Source organism: Triticum aestivum, chromosome 6D (assembly GCF_018294505.1).
Source record: "Triticum aestivum cultivar Chinese Spring chromosome 6D, IWGSC CS RefSeq v2.1, whole genome shotgun sequence".
In the NCBI taxonomy this organism is placed as follows: domain Eukaryota; kingdom Viridiplantae; phylum Streptophyta; class Magnoliopsida; order Poales; family Poaceae; genus Triticum; species Triticum aestivum.
Window position 1 is genome coordinate 79,439,558 of NC_057811.1, and position 20,512 is coordinate 79,460,069.

General features: G+C 42.9%; 1 protein-coding gene across 1 annotated transcript; it reads right to left on the reverse strand.

Annotated features, from left to right (window-relative positions):
* Positions 1–299: 299 nt before the first annotated feature.
* On the reverse strand, positions 300–1,986 carry LOC123143674 (proline-rich extensin-like protein EPR1). The gene is made up of 2 exons (XM_044562629.1): positions 1,773–1,986; positions 300–1,673 (listed from the first exon to the last, which is right to left on the reverse strand). Exons 1-2 carry the CDS (start codon positions 1,930–1,932, stop codon positions 502–504), a joined length of 1,332 nt encoding a protein of 443 aa, XP_044418564.1. The 5' UTR covers positions 1,933–1,986; the 3' UTR covers positions 300–501.
* Between the last annotated feature and the right edge of the window lie 18,526 nt (positions 1,987–20,512).

Genomic DNA, 20,512 nt, shown 5'->3' on the forward strand with positions numbered 1-20,512 from the left:
TATGATTCTCGGTCGACCGAAGTGGAGCATTTTAGTTTACGGTGTGTCCATTCTTCAACAATACGAACAATCGATCGAGAGGTGTTTACCCTAGATAAATTGTGGTTTAGTCTTCGGATCGGTCCTCCAACACCTAGGCTTTTTTTTTTCAAACTGTTGCCAGTTTACCCTTTTTTATGGTTTTGGTTTGAAATCGTCATGTGCACCTACCTATGCACTAGAAACCTTGTTTCTCTTTTGATAACGATTTGGAGCAAATAAAATAAAATTTATAAAAAAATATATATGATAATTTAAGGTAGTTCCAACTCGGCCAATATATATATAACTCATTTCAACATAGGTTTATTTGTAGCAAGTTCAAGACTACTACCACACCTGCAAAAAAAAGTTCGAGATTACCGGGGATCAACATTTCCCTTAAAAGAAAAAAGAAACTGCAGGAATCAACACGGCCATGGATACTGAAATAGGCAAAGGACTTCAGGTCGCACCAATCCTCTATGGCTTGGTATCCTCCTTGGCAGGGGGGAACTTCTTGAAGAATGGGTTCTTCTTGATGAACGGCAGGAGCTTCTTGAAGAGCTGAGGGTCCGTCTCCGGGTCTTGCACCATCTTCTGGTCAGCAGGAGGGTGGTAGATCGGTGTCGGGTGCGTGTACACCGGCGTCGGCGGCTTGTGCTCCGGCACGGGCGTCGGGTGCGTGTACACGGGGGTGGGTGTTGGCGGCTTGTACTCCGGCACCGGCGCTGGCTTCTTGTGGAAGTGCGGGATCACGATGGGCTTCTTATGGAGGAGCTTCTTGAAGAGCTGGGGGTCCGTCTCCGGGTCCTGAGCCGTCTTCTGATCGGCGGCAGGAGGGTGGTAGATCGGCGACGGGTGCGGGTACACCGGAGTCGGTGGCTTGTACTCTGGCACCGGCGTCGGGTGCGTGTACACCGGGGTGGGCGTCGGTGGCTTGTACTCCGGCACCGGCACCGGCGCCGGTTTCTTGTGGAAGTGAGGGATCACGATTGGTAAGTGCGGGATCACGATGGGCTTCTTGTGGAGGAGCTTCTTGAAGAGCTGAGGGTCAGTCTCCGGATTCAGAGCGGCCTTCTGATCTGCGGCAGGAGGGTGGTAGATCGGCGCCGGGTGCGGGTACACCGGCGTCGGCGGCTTGTATTCTGGCACGGGCTTCGGGTGCGTGTACACCGGGGTGGGCGTCGGCGGCTTGTACTCCGGCACCGGCACCGGCGCCGGTTTCTTGTGGATGTGCGGGATCACGATGGGCTTCTTGTGGATGTGCGGGATCACGATGGCCTTCTTCTTGAGGTGAGGGACGACCAAGGCGGGCTTCTTGTGGAAGAGGTGCTTCTTGTGGAAGAAGTGGCAGAGGAACGCCGACGCGCACTCCTGGGAGGAGTAGTGCACCTCGCCGGGGACGGCGACGAAGCCCTTCTTCTCGGCGCCGTCGGCGGATTGCCGGACGATCATGGACGGCTCCTGCCCGGGGCATGGGTGGTCGGGCGCGCTGTGGAGCTGCGCGAAGCAGTCCTGCTTCAGCTCGCCGTCCTCGCGGAGGAGGTCGGCGCCGAGGGGCACGCCGAACGCGCCGGACTTGTCCACCGCGCCGACGGCCTTGGTCTCGTACTCGCCGTCGGCGTTCTTGCACTTCACAGCCACCTGAAGGCCTGAAGAAATCAATCAAGTGAAGTGCAGAGTTAGATATTCTACCAATAAAATTGCCCAGCAAAATGACATGGTTGAAGCATGCACATCATCTTTCTTACCCGCGAAAGCAGCCTCAGCCTTCATGTTCTTCCTGGTGCAGTCGGCGCACTTGGCCAAGCCGACGACCATCGACGACGCAGGTGATGCATCGGCGAGCACGGCCGCCACCAGGACGGCGCAAACGCCGAGGAGCAGTAGACCCCGAGGCAGAGCCCCCATTGCGGAATGGGTTGCTTCGAGAAGATGGTTGGTGATGGAGAGGGAGCAGTGGGTGGAGATTAAGGTGATGCAGTGCCATGCTTATATAGGCCGAGCTGCATGCATTCGGTGGCAGTTAAGTGTGAAGGAGAGGCCAAAGTCTGGCGCCGGATTTGCAGAGTGTGAGTTAATGCCGCACAAAGCTAGTCGATCATTTTGTGTACTTGCCAGATCGATCTGCATGTGCATGCAACTCATCTTTGTACAGTCCCATGCACGCAAACGCTGAGATGATCAGCAACAACTATTGCTGACATTGAAAGAACAGCAATTATTGCTGGTATTGTTGGAACTGGCCAGTTATATATTGCTGTGCTAATTTACAAAAGGTAATATATTCATGATTGTATCCCCGATGAAGCAAATTGTTGGTGGCATGAGAGTATGCCATTGAAAGGTGGCACCAATTGTTGGTGGCCTTCTTTCTCCTCTCTTTTTTCCTGTTTTCTTTTTGGCAGCTTAGAATGATTTTTTGTTCGCTTAATTTTGGTTTTGTTCTTGCGTCTTCTACTGATACAACGCAGCTCTCCTACTTGGTTTTAGAAAAAAAAATTGGTTTTGTCTTTTTTTATGATCTTATATCAGTGCATACATATGATCGAAGATTGGATTTTGAGTCTTGATGGGTCAATATTAGATCATGTGGTGACATAAAAAATAGAAGTTGCTAAAGCTCATCTAGATGATATTTAACAATGTATCATCGAATTTATAGACCATACAATCTTTTGTCTATAAAAAAATAGTCTAAACACACTCCGCTTTACTGATCATATCAAAATTCATGGGAATGCAACTTAAGTCTGGAGGATTAAGGAGTCAAAGATAGCATCCTAACGAAAGTCCTAGAGCGTGCTTATATCAGAGCTTAGAATGGTTTTTTGTTTGCTTTTGGTTTTGTTCTTGTGTCTTTTACGTCTTCTACTGATACAACACAGCTCTCCTACTTGGTTTTAGAATAATAATTGGTTATTTTTTTATATAATCTTATATCAGTGCATACATATAGTTGAAGACTGGATTTTGAGTCTTGATGGGTCATATTAGATCATGTTGTGACATAAAAAAATTGGAGTTGCTAAATCTCATCTAGATGAGATTTAACAATGTATCATCGATTTATAGACCATACAATCTTTTGTCTATAAAAAAATAGTCTGAACACACTCTGCTTTATTGATCATATCAAAATTCATGGGAATACAACTTAAGTCTGGAGAATTAAGGAGTCAAAGATAGCGTCCTAACGAAAGTCTTAGAGCATGCTTAGCGAGGCTATGTGCCTCAATATTAGTATCACGTCCTTCGAAGATAAAGGAACATCTTGTAAACTGGCTTGACGTTGATTTAATCTCCTTGACAATGCTCGCGTATAGGCCCTCGGTACCCTTGTGTATGTCATTCACCACTCCTTGACAATCTGAACCTAGCACCACCTGATAACTAGAGATCATGGGCTAGAGAGCAAGAGCTTCCCAACAAGCCAAGGTCTCTAGTGAGGCTGGATCCGTCACCCCCGAGCATTTGATCGTCAAGGAGCCCGAGAACTTCCCTGAGTCATCCCTGCAAACTGCATTGTATGAGCCCTCATTGGATTTCGCGAAACTGCCCCATCAACTTTGATTTTTGCAAACCCTTGAGCTGTAGGGATCCATTGTTTTTTTTACATGGTAATACGTGTCTCATTCATATAATAAAGATCAAAGTACAAGTCACGTAATGACCGACATGAAAAAACTGAAAAGATAGCAGAACATCTCTGAGCTTGACACCAACGTCCATCACCTGCCTCCGGCACCACCACAGCAGCCACCGAAGAAAAGACTGACAGATCACCTCCCCACCCGAGCTCGACGCGGCTCCATCGCTGATATGCAGCTTTGCGGACCTCCAAGGTGGCTCAACACAAGTGAAGCCATTGCCGTTGAACGAACCAGACCGGGGCAACACCCCGGACACGCCATCGAACTCCAGATGTAGCACCCCACCACGACTAAGACGCCGAAGGAGGAAACCATACCTGTCATCCACGAACCACGAACTCAGCACATGTTCCGTCTTCCAGATGTTGTCGATGCAGACCACAATCCGCATCCTCTCTTGGACTACCTCCCAAGATCTGCGCCAACGCTGGAGCAAACGTCGTCGCAACGGCGGAGCCCGAGGACACAGGTCCACCACGAGGATGCCGCCGCCGCCACACCATCCTTGCTTGAACAGACTGGTTTCCAAATCCATCTCCAACCATCGGGCCAATGACCTCGTCAGAGAAGGATCCGAAGGATCTTTATTTAACACTGTCATCGCCGCCGCCGAAGCCAAGACGATGAATAGTCTAAAAAACTAAACTATGAGGGAGTAAAAACGATCCACACGCGTGGATCCGGCGACCCCCCTCACCACCGACGACCGAGGTCGCCGGCGGAGGGAAGCCGCCGGAGGACGGCGCTTGAAAATTGGCGCCCCTGGCGGCGGCTAGGGTTGGAGCCACCAGGGACGAGAGGAACGCTGTAGGATCCATTGGCGGGTGCGTATTCTAGTAGCCGCTACAGGATTAACAGTAGGATTCTTAGGACGGCATGCTTCTAGCTCCCTAATGTAGCTTTTTACAAAGTGGTGTGTGGAATGTGGAGTTTGAAAAATCTGCTCATGTATCGCCTTTCTGCGGGGGTTCCAGTTTGCTCAAAGGGTAACAAGAACTTTGGTAAAATTTACATGTGAGAGAGCATCCATCAACGAAAAAATTCAGCGTTTTACATCCGGCTCTTTGTTATCATATACCACATCCACCAGGTCTTGATCTTCAAGAGCCTAAACAAACCTGGTCACGTTGCACTCAAGCAAAGAATGGTGTCACGAATCATTAGAGCCACAAAGACCGCAACTCTTCATTGTAGACACCTTCCCGTGTTGCCACAAGAAAATTTTGATCTTTGTTGGCACCTCGGTTTTCCACATTTTCATCCAAGATTTCCTTGTGTGATTTCTGCCACCCCCCCCCCCCCCCCCACCCCTTGTTTCCATGGTCGGGGGGCTTGTTACCTCCTCTGTCTAGTTGGGCCTTGTTGGTATATGTATTTTTTGTGGGATTGTTTATGAGCTTGTTGTAGAAACGTACTGACATTTACATTTTGGACTTCTCAAGTACTGACATTTTTGCCTTCTCAAGTACTGCCGCTTTGCCTTCTCAATCGCTACGCTCGCTTCTCACTTTTTTTTGTTTCATTATTTTTTTACAATTCATGATTTAGTTGTGTCCCCATGTCAAGACCTCCTAGTCGGCGCCTTAAGCGCCGGCTAGGAGAACTGGTGCCCACGCGGCTGTGTTCTGGGCAGGCCCAGTATCTTGGCGTCTTTAAACAATAAAAGTGAGGGTCGCTCGTCCGGTCGAAGAAACTTGAAGATCGCTGATTTCGTCCGACCAATATATGTTTGACCAGTTGACCGGTCAACTGCTGACTTTTGAAATTTATTATGAAAATAAAAAAGCACAAAAAATTGTCAATAATATTTTATTTAAAAATGCTCATAGATTTTTTTTAAAGTTCACAAACTTAAAAATTGTTCACAAATCTGCAAAAATTTAATCTATTTTGAAAAGGTTCACAAATTTGAAAAAAGTTCATATATACTGAAAAAAATCATGGAAAAGTTCATCGATTTTGATGTAAAAGTTAGTGAATTTGAAAAAAGTTCATCTATTTTGAAGGAAAAAATTATGAGTTTGAAAAAACTTCGTCAATTTTGAGAAAAGTTGCACGGATTTGAAAAAAGTTCATCGATTTTGAAAAAAAGTTTACATATTTGCAAAAAGTTCATGGAATTGAAAAAAGTTCAAAAATTTGGAAAATTTCAAAAAATATCATCAATTTTGAAGAAAATTTTAAGCATTTAAGAAAAAAGAAAAATAAGTAGAAAAAATAAAGGAAAAGCAAAAGAAAAAAGGAACAGCAAACTGAAGAAAGAACAAAATGTGAAAAAAAAGTTAGTAATAAGCACAAACGTGAAGGATGGCGTAGTGATTTTTGTGGTTCTCTAAAAATCGATAGGTCTCAAGTTCGACCCCTTCGTGTGCTCCTTTCTCGAAGCTTAGCAGGAAAGCAAAAAAAGTTAATGGGCCTACCAAGCTCGGATGTAGCGACCCGACCCGAAATCGGTCAAGTCTCTGTATATTTGTACCATCCCAAGATCATGCTGGCACACACAGTACATCAATGAATATATCAAAGTGCAATCACATATGCTTTATTATAACGAATCTCATATAGAGTCTTTATTACAATACAATAAATTCGGCCGAATGCCAACTCATGAGATAAACTACTGCGGAAGACGTAGACGACAGCGAGTCCATCCGACTCCGTAGGGCAATCACCGAGCGTAGAGCGTAGCCTCACTCCTGATCGGAATAAACCTCTGCAACATAAGACGTTGCAACCATGTAGATCAGCATTTCGAATATGCCGGCAAGGCACAGAAAGGAAAACAATAATAAAATGCTATCACTATATGCAGTTTTGGCTGTGGGGCTCTAAGTTTAAGTTTTGGCGAAAAGCAATTTTTTTCCTACAACAAAAGGACTTGCTTGTAAATTACTACAAACTATTTGTTGTTAATGAGATGGTTCCGCCAACCAATTCTCATATCCCAAATTATTAATAAACCCACTCATTATTATTAATTGTGTTGAGACTGGCTGATAATATCATCTCCTGTGCTCAAGTTGTCTGTAACCGGAGACACGGCTAATCGATTAGATTGTTACTCTGCAGAGTCTTGTACACTTTACCCGCAAGATTCGATCCCTCCTGTTATGTCCTCGCACTGCCTGGTGTTTGAGAACGGGACGACCGAAACATGGTCTTCCAAAGTGATCCTTCGGTCGAAAGTCAGTGCTCATCCAATCCTACCGTTCGTCTACATCTGCTAGCAATCTGATCAACCAGAGTCTCAACTAAGGTCAACCAAGCCAGAGCCCATAATGGCTTGCGGTTGCACACGTAAGCTTTCCGGCCTTGAAGTATCCATCCATCTCTTTGAGCCTGGGTGGCATTCCGTCGGGATGATCACAGGTAGATACCAGGATTCCCTGGCATAACCATGATAGATATCAGTCTGCCAAATGCTTTCCATTCCACCCAAAGGTATATTGAGTCCTTGAAATCTGAGGTCTTGAATCATCATGCAGGTCTTGAATTATTTAACCTCACAACACTTCTGAATCTCGCAACCAAACCCCGTCTACTAGAGCGTAGCAAATATACAGTAACGTCCCTTCCCGGGCAATGGTAACAGGGTGTTGGGTTTCTCCTACCTCATGATACTACCTCAAGTTCAATGCTCAAAATCCTGCTATTCATGGTGAAAAGAAACTACTAATGCAATAAAACATGGGTATTGGAAATATATGATCAAAGTGAACTTGCCTTGTTGACGATGCTGAAACTCTAACGCTTCGTAGACACAAGCCTCGCACACCGGAAATTCTATCGAGTCAAACATAGCACACAGAAGTATACCATCATACAATTTATACTACAACAACAAGTAAAATTTAATAACACACAATCATACACACAAAGAAATCCAAGGAGAAAAACAAAGAAAGTCATAAAAACAATGCCAACTTTTTACTATAAGTGAAACCAACTACATAAATAATTTTCTACCACTAAAACTTTTTTTGAAAGAATTAAAACAAGGTTTTTATTAAAGAACAGAAAAGAAAACAGCAACCAAATTTAATGCAAAAATAAACACATTAAAAGCTATTATAAAACTCCTTTTATGATTAAAACAAAACTAGTAAGAAAAAAATAAAACATTTTATTTTTCTGTAAATAAAAGTTCACCTTCTAAAACTAGAGAAAAAAATTTCAAATAAAATACAACAGAGGCGGAAATAGAATTTTAAATTAATTAAAACAACAGAAAACAGCAACAAAGTGAAATAAACTAAAACAGTGTTATTGTTTGTGTAAAACTAATTTTAATAAACTCTAAAAATACCCAAATTAATCCTACTGATAGGCAATGTCAAACAAAGCAATGGAAAAAAGAAACACTAAAAAATTAATCCTAGCTCATTTTATAGCAGAAACACTAATCTGAGTAAAACTCATATAAACAATTTTGTAAAAACTAAAACATGGCCGAAATTATTTTCTACAGAAACTATAAGAAATTTGCAAACTAAAAAAACAATCAACTAAAAATATTAATTATTCTAGGAGAAATCGAATTTACAAAATTGTAGCTTTTTCTGTTTTAAAAGCAGAAAAGAAATTATATATAAAAGAACAACGACGCTATTGGGCCTGAGGGTGCGATCTGAAATTAAACAGCGCTCGGGCGATTCTTAACCTAAAACATACACGCGCTTAATAACAGAAAACCTACCGGTTCGATTAAACAAACTAAACCAAAAATAAACCGAACACTAACCGATCTACTAAAAAAACCTTACCCCTTCACTAGTTCTAATCTAACGCGTTGATGGGAGATCGAACGGCGGAGAGGAGCTCGGGCTTACAGCGGTCGGCGGTGAACAGAGGCGGCGGCGCGACGGCCGGCGTCGAGCGGGGCAGCGGCTCTTGTGGTCTTCGGCGGTGGTGAGGTAGGCGGGTGGTTGCGGTGGCTCGAGGGCTTCACGGTGGTGGTGAAGACGGAGGTCGGCGGCGGCAGAAACGAGCAGGAGGCTCGCGGCGGTCTCGGTGCTCCGGCGACGGGTGGCGATGCGCGGGGTCGTCGCTGCTGTGGATAAGATGGCACCAGACCGTGTCAAGAAGGTGAGCAACAACGAGGGAAGTGCATGGAAGGAAGGAGGGGTCGAGGGGATACTCACGGGCGTCGGGCATGGCGATGAACTGTAGCGGCAGTGGCGAGATCGGTTTGGCGATGGACCGGGCTGCAGTGGGAGTTGGGGTAGGGTTTTAGGGGGTTTCGGGAGAGGTGAGATTGGGGGTTTTATAGGACAGGTTTCTTGCGCGAGGGGAAGGCTCGGGGGTAGGGTTTTGGGAGAGCGCGGACGTCGAGAGCGTCGGGCGCGAGTGAGATCCTGGCGCGGGAGGATCGGGAGGTTGGGGATGGCACGGGCCCCGCGGGTCTGTGAGAGAGACAGGGAGAGAAGCAAGCGGGCGACCGAGGGGAGAGGGTTCGGGCGTCGGGTAGTGATACGTCTCCAACGTATCTACTTTTCCAAAAACTTTTGCCCTTGTTTTGGACTCTAACTTGCATGATTTGAATGGAACTAACCCGGACTGACGCTGTTTTCAGCAAAATTGCCATGGCGTTATTTTTGCGCAGAAATAATAGTTCTCGGAATGACCTGAAAATCCACGGAGACACGTTTTGGAAATAATAAAAAATACTAGCGAAAGAATCAGCATCAGGGGGCCCACACCCTGTCCACAAGGGTGCAGGGCGCGCCCCCTGCCTCGTGGGCCCCCTAAGACTCCACCGACCTCAACTCCAACTCCATATATTCACTTTCGGGGAGAAAAAAATCAGAGAGAAGGATTCATCCCATTTTACGATACGGAGCCGCCGCCAAGACCTAATCTCTCTTGGGAGGGCTGATCTGGAGTTCGTTCGGGGCTCCGGAGAGGGGAATCCGTCGCCGTCGTCATCATCAACCATCCTCCATCACCAATTCCATGATGCTCACCGCCATGCGTGAGTAATCCCATCGTAGGCTTGCTGGACGGTGATGGGTTGGATGAGATTTATCATGTAATCGAGTTAGTTTTGTTAGGGTTTGATCCCTAGTATCCATTATGTTTTAATATTGATGTTGCTATGACTTTGCTATGCTTAATGCTTGTCACTAGGGCCCGAGTGCCATGAATTCAGATCTGAACCTATTATGTTTTCATGAATATATGTGAGTTCTTGATCCTATCTTGCAAGTCAATAGTCACCTACTATGTGTTATGATCCGGCAACCCCGAAGTGACAATAATCGGGACCACTCCCGGTGATGACCGTAGTTTGAGGAGTTCATGTATTCACTAAGTGTTAATGCTTTGGTCCGGTACTCTATTAAAAGGAGGCCTTAATATCCCTTAGTTTCCAATAGGACCCCGCTGCCACGGGAGGGTAGGACAAAAGATGCCATGCAAGTTCTTTTGCATAAGCACGTATGACTATATTCGGAATACATGCCTACATTACATTGATGAACTGGAGCTAGTTCTGTGTCACCCTATGTTATAACTGTTGCATGAGGAATCGCATCCAACATAATTATCCATCGTTGATCCATTGCCTACGAGCTTTTCACATATTGATCTTTGCTTAGTTACTCTTCCGTTGCCACTGTTACAATTACTATAAAACTGCTACTGTTACTTTTGCCACCGTTACCGTTACTTCCATACTACTTTGATGCAGATATTAAGTCTTTCAGGTGTGGTTGAATTGACAACTCAGCTGCTAATACTTGATAATATTCTTTGGCTCCCCTTGTGTCGAATCAATAAATTTGGGTTGAATACTCTACCCTCGAAAACTGTTGCGATCCCCTATACTTGTGGGTTATCAAGATTATTTTCTGGCGTCATTGTCGGGGAGCATAGCTCTATTCTTTGAGTCACTTGTGATTTATATCTGTTGATCACTATGAGGACCTTGAAAGACGAAAAAACCAAGATTTATCCCTCAACTACGAGGGGAGGTAAGGAACTGCCATCCAGCTCTGCACTTGATTCTCCTTCTGTTTTGAGTAAACTTGCGACACCTAAACCTGCACCTGCTATTGATTCTGATATGTCGCATGTTATTAATGATGCCACTTCTGCTATGCATGATGCTTATGATGAAACTACTTATATGATTGATAATACTGTGCCATGAGGTGAATTTCTGGATGAACAACTTGCTAGGGTTAGAGAGAATGAAATTATTGAAACAGATAATATTGATGAAAGTGATGATGAAGATTCTCCCCCTAGATATGAATTGCCTGATGTGCCTGAGGGTTATGTTATGGATGAAGAAACTGCTAGAGATCTTTTTGCTTGCAAGGATAGATATGATCTTAAGAAACTGTTAGCTAAGCTGAAAGAAAATTCTTTGAATGCTAGAATGAAATATGACCCTGCTTTTGCTACTTCACCTATCTGTATTTCTGATAAGGATTATGATTTCTCTGTCGATCCTGAGTTAATTACTTTGGTTGGATCTGATCCTTTTTATGGCTATGAATCTGAAACTGTTGTGGCACATCTTACTAAATTGAATGACATAGCCACCCTATTCACTCATGAGGAAAAAAATCGTTACTACTATATCCTTCAGTTATTTCCGTTCTCATTAAAGGGTGATGCTAAAACATGGTTTGATTCTCTTACTCCTGGTTGTGTGCGTAGTCCCCAGGATATGATTTATTACTTCTCTGGAAAATATTTTCCCGCTCATAAGAAACAAGCTGCCTTACATGAAATATTTAACTTCGTGCAAATTGAAGAAGAGAGTCTCCCACAAGCTTGGGGGAGGCTTCTCCAATTACTTAATGCTTTGCCTGATCACCCTCTCAAGAAAAATGAAATACTTGATATCTTTTATAATGGACTAACCGATGCTTCCAGAGACCACCTGGATAGTTGTGCTGGTTGTGTTTTCAGGGAAAGAACTGTTGAGCAAGCTGAATTGCTATTGAATAATATACTTGACATTGATCCCTTCTTAACAACTCAAGCACTGATTGCAAGTGGATTGTGTGATCTTCAATTGAGTAATGATAATGATTGGACACTTCCTGAACCAACTCCTAAGCCAACTCCGAAGAAAAGGGGTATTTTATTTCTCAGTCCTGAAGATATGCAAGAGGCAAAGAAATAAATTGAAAGAAAAGGGTATTAAAGCTGAAGATGTTAAGAATTTACCATCTATTGAAGAAATACATGGTCTTAATAACCCGACACAGGTAGTAAAGGTAAATTCTCTCTATGATTTGATGAAGGTGATATTCCTTGTAATAAGTCTCCTAGCCAATGCTTGGATGAGTTTGATAATTTTATTGTTAAGCAAGAAAACTCAATGCTTATGTTGGTAGACAATTGAAACGAAATGCTTATATGATTGAACACTTGAGTGATTATATGTCTAGAGTTAAAGGTGACCTTAAACTTATTAGTAAACATGCTTCTATGGTTACCACTCAAGTAGAACAAGTGCTTAAAGCTCAAAATTATTTGCTCAATGAATTAAATAATAAGAAAAATGACAATGTTGTTAGAGTTATGACTAGAGGGGGTAAAATGACTCAGGAACCTTTGTATCCTGAGGGCCACCCTAAGAGAGTTGAGCAAGATTCTCAGAGAACTAATGTTGATGCACCTAGTCCTTCTAAGAAGAAGAAAAAGAAAAATGATAGGACTTTGCATGCTTCTAGTGAATCTGTTGTTGACACACCTAAGAATCCCAATGATATTTCTATTTCTGATGCTGAAACACAATATGCTAATGAACATGAACCTAGTGATAATGTTAGTGATGATGTTCATGTTGATGCTCAACCTAGCAATAACAATGATGTAGAGATTGAACCTGCTGTTGATCTTGATAACCCACAATCAAAGAATCAACGTTATGATAAGAGAGACTTCGTTGCTAGGAAGCACGGTAAAGAAAGAGAACCATGGGTTCAGAAACCCATGCCTTTTCCTCCTAAACCATCCAAGAAAAAGGATGATGAGGATTTTGAGCGCTTTGCTGAAATGATTAGACCTATCTTTTTGCGAATGCATTTGACTAATATGCTTAAAATGAATCCTTACGCTAAGTATATGAAAGATATTATTACAAATAAAAGAAAGATACCGGAAGCTGAAATTTCCACCATGCTTGCTAATTATACTTTTAAAGGTGGAATACCAAAGAAACTTGGAGATCCAGGAGTACCAACTATACCATGCTCCATTAAAAGAAACTATGTTAAAACTCCTTTATGTGATCTTGGAGCCGGTGTTAGTGTTATGCCTCTCTCTTTATATCGTAGACTTGATTTGAATAAGTTGACACCTACTGAAATATCTTTGCAAATGGCTAATAAATCAACTACTATACCTGTCGGTATTTGTGAGGATGTGCCTGTTGTGGTTGCAAACGTTACTATTTTAACGGACTTTGTTATTCTTGATATTCCCGAGGACGATAGTATGTCGATTATCCTTGGTAGACCCTTTTTGAATACTGCAGGGGCTGATATTGATTGCAACAAAGGCAATGTCACTTTTCAAGTTAATGGTAATGAGCATACGGTACACTTTCCGACGAAACAATCTCAAGTCCATAGTATAAATTCTATTGGAAAAATTCCAACGATTGTTATTGGAGGTTTTGAATTCCCTCTTCCTACCGTCAAGAAGAAAAATATGATATTCTTATTGTTGGGGACGTGCATATCCCCGTTGAGGTAACCTAGTGTTATTCGAAAATTCTCCGGTTTCATGTTATTCGAAAAGAGTTTGTTAACAAGACTTGATCAACCTTGTTAGTGGATTCCTTGTGATGAGCATGAGATGGATGAAGTTAGAAAGCACAACTCTCTGTACCCTCCTTATACTTTCTGTTATTTAGATTAAATAAAGCAAAAATAGTATTTTCTATCTATTTTTTGAATTATCCTTGTAATAAAAAATACCCCGAAAATAAAAGTTCTCCAAACATCCCGAAAATGAAATATGATTTTTTGTAGAATATTTAAGAATATCTGGCACTGAGAACACACCAGGGGGACCCACCATTTGGCCACGAGGGTACAGGGCGTGCCCCCTGCCTCGTGCGCCCCACGTGGACCCCCTCCACTTATTGCAGCACCCACTCACTTCGTCTTCCTCCAGAAAAAATCCTCCCATAGCTCAAACCCGTGTTCTAGCTCATCTTGCTACCATTTTCGATCTCTTTGCTCAAAGCTCCATTCACAAAACTGTTTTGGGGGATTGTTCTTCGGTATGTGACTCCTTCAATGGTCCAATTAGTTTTTATTCTAGTGCTTTATTTATTGCAAATTTTTGCTGCTAAGGTGACCCTGTTCTTGAGCTTGCATGTCAAATTTATATGGTCCCAAGTAGTTTTAATGTATGATATAGTCTCTAGGCACTTGTGGGAGTAGTTGCTATCAATCTTGTTGAGTTTTGTTCACTTTTATTTTGAGTCGCTAAAAATTTCAGAAATTTTTCAGAGAAAGAAAATGATAAAGAGATTTTTGAGGGGCTCTTCGAGCCGAAGCTCGAACGATAAGAAGAATGAGGAGAATAAAAAGCCCAAACACAATCTTCCTCGCACTTCGGAGGTTTAGCCGTGCGAATGGCCTTGTGATGCGTTCTTGAGAGCCGCCGGAATTTATGATAATTTTTATCACTTGGCTGAGAATGCAGGCCTCACGGACTTCCTCCACGACCAGCGCGAACAGTATCTCCTACTCACTAATTCATGCAAAAAAATTATTTCCATGCTAAGAAATCACCACCTTCAGTGGAGTTTCATTTATATGATGAGGTTAAGGAGATGTCACTCCATGATTTTTGTCGGGTTTGCAAGATACCCTTTATGGGCAGCATCGAGGAACCACACCGTAGTGATGTGGAGGAATTTATTGATAAAATTGCTGTAGGGGAAACGAGGAAAGTTTCCGATGCAAGAATTACTAGTATACATTTTCCTGTTCTACGTTACTTTGCGATATTTGCTAGTAGATGCTTAATTGGTCGCGGGAACAGTGGAAATCTTAGTGCTCCTGATCTTGTCATTTTGCGCCATGCTCTGTTTCATGATACAACTTTCAGCTTAGGCGCTATTGTTGCTAAACGATTAAGTCTAAACCGTACAAAGGGCCCCATTTTCGGAGGCATCTTTGCTTCACGCCTTGTTGAACACTTTGAGATACCTATTAGGCATTATGAGAAAGAGGAAAATTTGTTGCCCCCTGTTTTTCTAGATTATAAGAGTATGGTAGCACATGAATTTATTGTTAAAAATAAGAAGAAGATGTTTAAATACAATTTGATATTTGAAAAAACTCACTGTGAGATTATTACCTTGCCTGCGCCCTCTTTGTTTAACATACTTTCAGGCACGTACCTCATCTTTCCCGAGGCCATTTATGCATACTGGAGGCTGACACAAGTACCATAGCCTGAGCCGGAGCCACCGCTTGACCCTTATCGACATTCTGTTTATCAGTGGGATCCGGAGGAGATCGCCAACCAATGGCACCCCGAGGACACTCATTCATACACCGGAGAGAGTAACTTCGATCCGTGGGCATAGACCAACTTAGGCCAAAAGCCTAAGCTTGGGGGAGTACGTATTTCTCACCGATATTACATTCATGTTCAAACACTCATTTCAGTTGTCGGTGCTCATACTTTTTCACTGTACTATCCATGCTAGTTTATTTTCTTTTCTAAACCTTCTTCTTGTGTGTCTAAAAAACCTTAAGAAAAACCAAAAAAAAGTTGTAGCTTTTAGCTAGTTTACTTTTCATGCCTGTAGTAGGAGTAATTAAAAGAAAACCCAAAAAGATTTCGTTCTTCTTTTGCTTGTTGGGAGTTTTTCCGTGTAAATAGTTTTATTTCTTCTCTTTTCTTTGGGGGTCGAAAGGAGAAGACCTTGATGAAAATGTTGAGTGGCTCTCATATGCATTATTGTTGATTTAACCAAGAGCCCATATTACCTTGTCTTCTCCCTTTTATTAAATGCTTGTAGATTCCAGCTTAGTCCAATGCACGTGCACTATTATTATTATCCACACTGTTCGATCGTGCAAGTGAAAGGCAATAATGACGATATATGATGGACTGATTGAGATGAGAGAAGCTGGTATGAACTCGACCTATCTTGTTTTTGTAAATATGATTAGTTCATCGTTCCTGATTCAGCCTATTATGAATGAAACATGTTTCCAATGACAATTAGAGATTATAGTTGCTCATGCCATGCTTAATTAGCTAGGAGTTTATAATGGTTTACCTTGCGTGCCAACATGCTATTAAAATGGTTGTGATGTGGTATGATAGGGTGGTATCCTCCTTTGAATGATTCGAGTGGCTTGACTTGGCACATGTTCACGCATGTAGTTGAAACAAAATCAACAAAGCCTCCACGATATTTATGTTCATGGTGAATTATATCCTACTCATGCTTGCACTCAGTGTTGATTAATTTTAATGCATGTTCATGACTGTTGTCGCTCTCTAGTTGGTTGCTTCCCAGTCTTTTTCCAGCCTTCACTTGTACTAAGCGGGAATACTGCTTGTGCATCCACTTTCATAAACCCCAAAGTTATTCCATATGAGTCCACCATACCTTCCTATATGCGGTATTTACCTGCCGTTCCAAGTAAATTTGTATGTGCCAAACTCTAAACCTTCAAATGAAATTCTGTTTTGTATGCTCGAATAGCTCATGTATCAACTAGGGTTGTCTATATCTTCCATGCTAGGTGGGTTATTCTCACGATAAGTGGACTCCGCTCATCACTCACGAGAAAATGACCGATAACCGGGATGCCCAGTCCCATGCTCAAATCAAATTAATTGCAAACAAAACTCCCCCAGGACTGTTGTTAGTTGGATGTACCCGTTGTTTCGGGCAAGCCATGGATTGATGCTTGTTGGTGGTGGGGGAGTATAAACCTTACCATTCTGTTTGGGAACCGCCTGTAATGTGTGTAGCATAGAAGATATCGAGATCTCTTGGTTGTTATGTTGACAATGAAAGTATGCCACTCAAAATATTATTTATCTCTGTTTCAAAACTCGTGCTCTGGCACCTCTACAAATCCCTGCTTCCCTATGTGAAGGGTCTATCTATTTACTTTTATGTTGAGTCATCATCCTCTTATTAAAAAGCACCAGTTGGAGAGCACCGCTGTCATTTGCATGCATTACTATTAATTTACATTAAGTATGACTGTGACTGGATCTCTTTTACCATGAATTACAATGTCTAGTCAGTCCTTGATCTTCAGATGTGCTCTGCATTTATGTTTTGCGGTCTCAGAAAGGGCTAGTGAGATACCATCTTGTTATATCATATTATGATGTTTTCAGAAAGTGTTGTCATCCGAGATTTATTATTATTGCTCGCTAGTTGATTATGACATTGCTATGAGTAAACATGATTGCTGAAAACTTGAATGCTAGCTTTACATATTTGCAACAACAAGATCAAATAGAGTTTGTAAAAGTTTTTCTTTCTCACTTTCAGTTTGTCAACTGAATTGCTTGAGGACAAGCAAAGGTTTAAGCTTGGGGGAGTTGATACGTCTCCAACGTATCTACTTTTCCAAACACTTTTGCCCTTGTTTTGGACTCTAACTTGCATGATTTGAATGGAACTAACCCGGACTGACGCTGTTTTCAATAGAATTGCCATGGTGTTATTTTTGTGCAGAAATAAAAGTTCTCGGAATGACCTGAAAATCTACGGAGACACGTTTTGGAAATAATAAAAAAAAACTGGCGAAAGAATCAGCATCAGGGGGCCCACACCCTGTCCACGAGGGTGCAGGGCGCGCCCCTGCCTCATGGGCCCCCTGAGACTCCACCGACCTCAACTCCAACTCCATATATTCACTTTCGGGGAGAAAAAATCAGAGAGAAAGGATTCATCGCGTTTTACGATACGGAGCCGCCGCCAAGCCCTAATCTCTCTCGAGAGGGCTGATTTGGAGTCCGTTCGGGGCTCCGGAGAGGGGAATTCGTCGCCGTCGTCATCATCAACCATCCTCCATCACCAATTTCATGATGCTCATCGCCGTGCGTGAGTAATCCCATCGTAGGTTTGCTGGACGGTGATTGGTTGGATGAGATTTATCATGTAATCGAGTTAGTTTTGTTAGGGATTGATCCCTAGTATCCATTATGTTCTAAGATTGATGTTGCTATGACTTTGCTATGCTTAATGCTTGTCACTAGGGCCCGAGTGGCATGAATTCAGATTTGAACCTATTATGTTTTCATGAATATATGTGAGTTCTTGATCCTATCTTGCAAGTCAATAGTCACCTACTATGTGTTATGATCCGGCAACCCCGAATTGACAATAATCGGGACCACTCCCGGTGATGACCGTAGTTTGAGGTGTTCATGTATTTACTAAGTGTTAATGCTTTGGTCCGGTACTCTATTAAAAGGAGGCCTTAATATCCCTTAGTTTCCAATAGGACCCCGCTGCCACGGGAGGGTAGGACAAAAGATGTCATGAAAGTTCTTTTCCATCAGCACGTATGACTATATTCGGAATACATGCCTACATAACATTGATGAACTGGAGCTAGTTCTGTGTCACCCTATGTTATAACTATTGCATGAGGAATCGCATCCGACATAATTATCCATCATTTATCCATTGCCTACGAGCTTTTCACATATTGATCTTTGCTTAGTTACTCTTCCGTTGCCACTGTTACAATTACTATAAAACTGCTAGTGTTACTTTTGCCACCGTTGTCGTTACTTCTATACTACTTTGCTGCTAAATACTTTGCTGCAGATATTAAGTCTTTCAGGTGTGGTTGAATTGACAACTCAGCTGCTAATACTTGAGAATATTCTTTGGCTCCCCTTGTGTCGAATCAATAAATTTGGGTTGAATACTCTACCCTCGAAAACTGTTGTGATCCCCTATACTTGTGGGTTATGAGGTAGCGACCCGACCTCAAACGGTCAAGCCTCTGTGTACCCGTGCCATCCCTGGATCAGTATGCTGGCACACACAGTACATCAATGTATATATCAAAGTGCAATCACATGTATAAATAACGTAAAACTGATATATACCTCGTATGTCTCAGCGGAAACAAACATTCGGGTGATGTACCATCAACGCCATCGGCAGGTTGAGTGTAGACCATAACCCAACAATGAAACTCACTCGTCGTAGAAATAATCCTGCAACATGATACGTTGCAGCCGTGTAGGTCAGTACATTGAATGTACCGGCAAGATCACAATAAGAGAAAACAGATGATAAACTATACTATATGCAATATGGTTTTGTGGCTCTGTATCTGAGTTTTGTTTGTGTAAAAGTTGGTTTTATTTTCCCTACATCAAAGGAAACAACCGGAGTCTGTACTACAGAGTTTTCTATCATGACATGGTTCTGCCAACCGATGTCTCATAGCCCCAAAATCATCATCAGTTGCCCACAATTAAATTATCAGTCCGGTGTTGAGAGTTCCGAGATAGATCCAAGTCTAGAGGCTCAAATTGTCCGTAACCGGGGACACGGCTAATCGATTAGGTTTTAACCCTCTGCAGAGGTTTGTACACTTTACCCGCAAGATTCGATCCCTCCCTTTTTGTCCTCGCACTTCATGATGTTTGAGAACAGGACGATCGAAACATGGTCTTCCAAAGAGTTCCTCCGACCACTGTCCGGTGGCATTCCGGGTAATTCCTCCAGAAATACATCGAGGAAATCTTGCACTACTGGTACTTCCTCCTGAACAACTCTCGTGAGGGAATTTACCCGAGTATTCTTCGGTGTGTGCTTGGATACATACTTGATCCTCTTCTGCTCTGGGGTTGTGAGCAAAATCGTCTTGCGGGCACAATCAATGTTTCCTTCATACTTGGTCAGCCAATCCATGCCTAGGATTACATCCAATCCTTGTGACTCTAATACGATAAGGTTTGTGGGGAATTCATGATTCCCGATACTGAGGTTCATCGGGTGGCATCCTAATCCTGCCATCATCTCGGCTCCTAGGGAACTGACCTGGAGGGGTTTTCTAAGGGTCCTAGTGGGTAACCCATACTTTTTCACAACTACCCTTGATATGAATGAATGCGTTGCACCGGAATCAAATAGTACCAATACTGGACGTGAATTTAATAAAAACTTACCGATTATGGTATCCAGCTGATCATAGACCTCCGCCACATCAATGTGGTTCACCTGAGCTCGGGGAAAAGGGTTTGGCTTCTTGATTCCAGAGTTTCCGTTATCGTTTCCATTTCCATTGCCATTGTTCATCTTAACATCAGGACATTTGTTGGCATAATGTCCAGTTTGCTTGGACCTAAAACAAGTGACGGTGCTCAGGTCCCTCATCACTGGGGCGGAATTATGCTGAGTACCATTTCCGCCATTGCCATTCTTCTGGCTGTTGGTGTTGGAATGACTATGTCCTCCGTGAGTATGGCCTCCATGGGTATGGTGGTTGTGTCCTCCTGAGTACGGGGTGTAGCGAGGCTTTTGCTGAGCTCCAGAGCTATACCTTCCCTGGCCATACTTCCTCTTGCGGCTATCAATCTGCTGTTGCTTGCCTTCAAGGATGATGGCGTTGTCTACCAGCTCTTGGTAGTTGTTGAAGGTAGCCACCATCAGCTGCATTCCCAACTCATCATTGAGTCCTTTGAGGAACTTCTCCTGTTTTGCGGTATCTATGGCCACATCATCCGGGGCATAGCGAGCTAACTGGCTGAACTCATCCACGTACTGCCCCATAGTACGATTCCCCTAGCGTAAGTTGCGGAACTCATGCTTCTTCAGACTCGTGGCTCCAGCTGAGACATGAGCGGTGCGA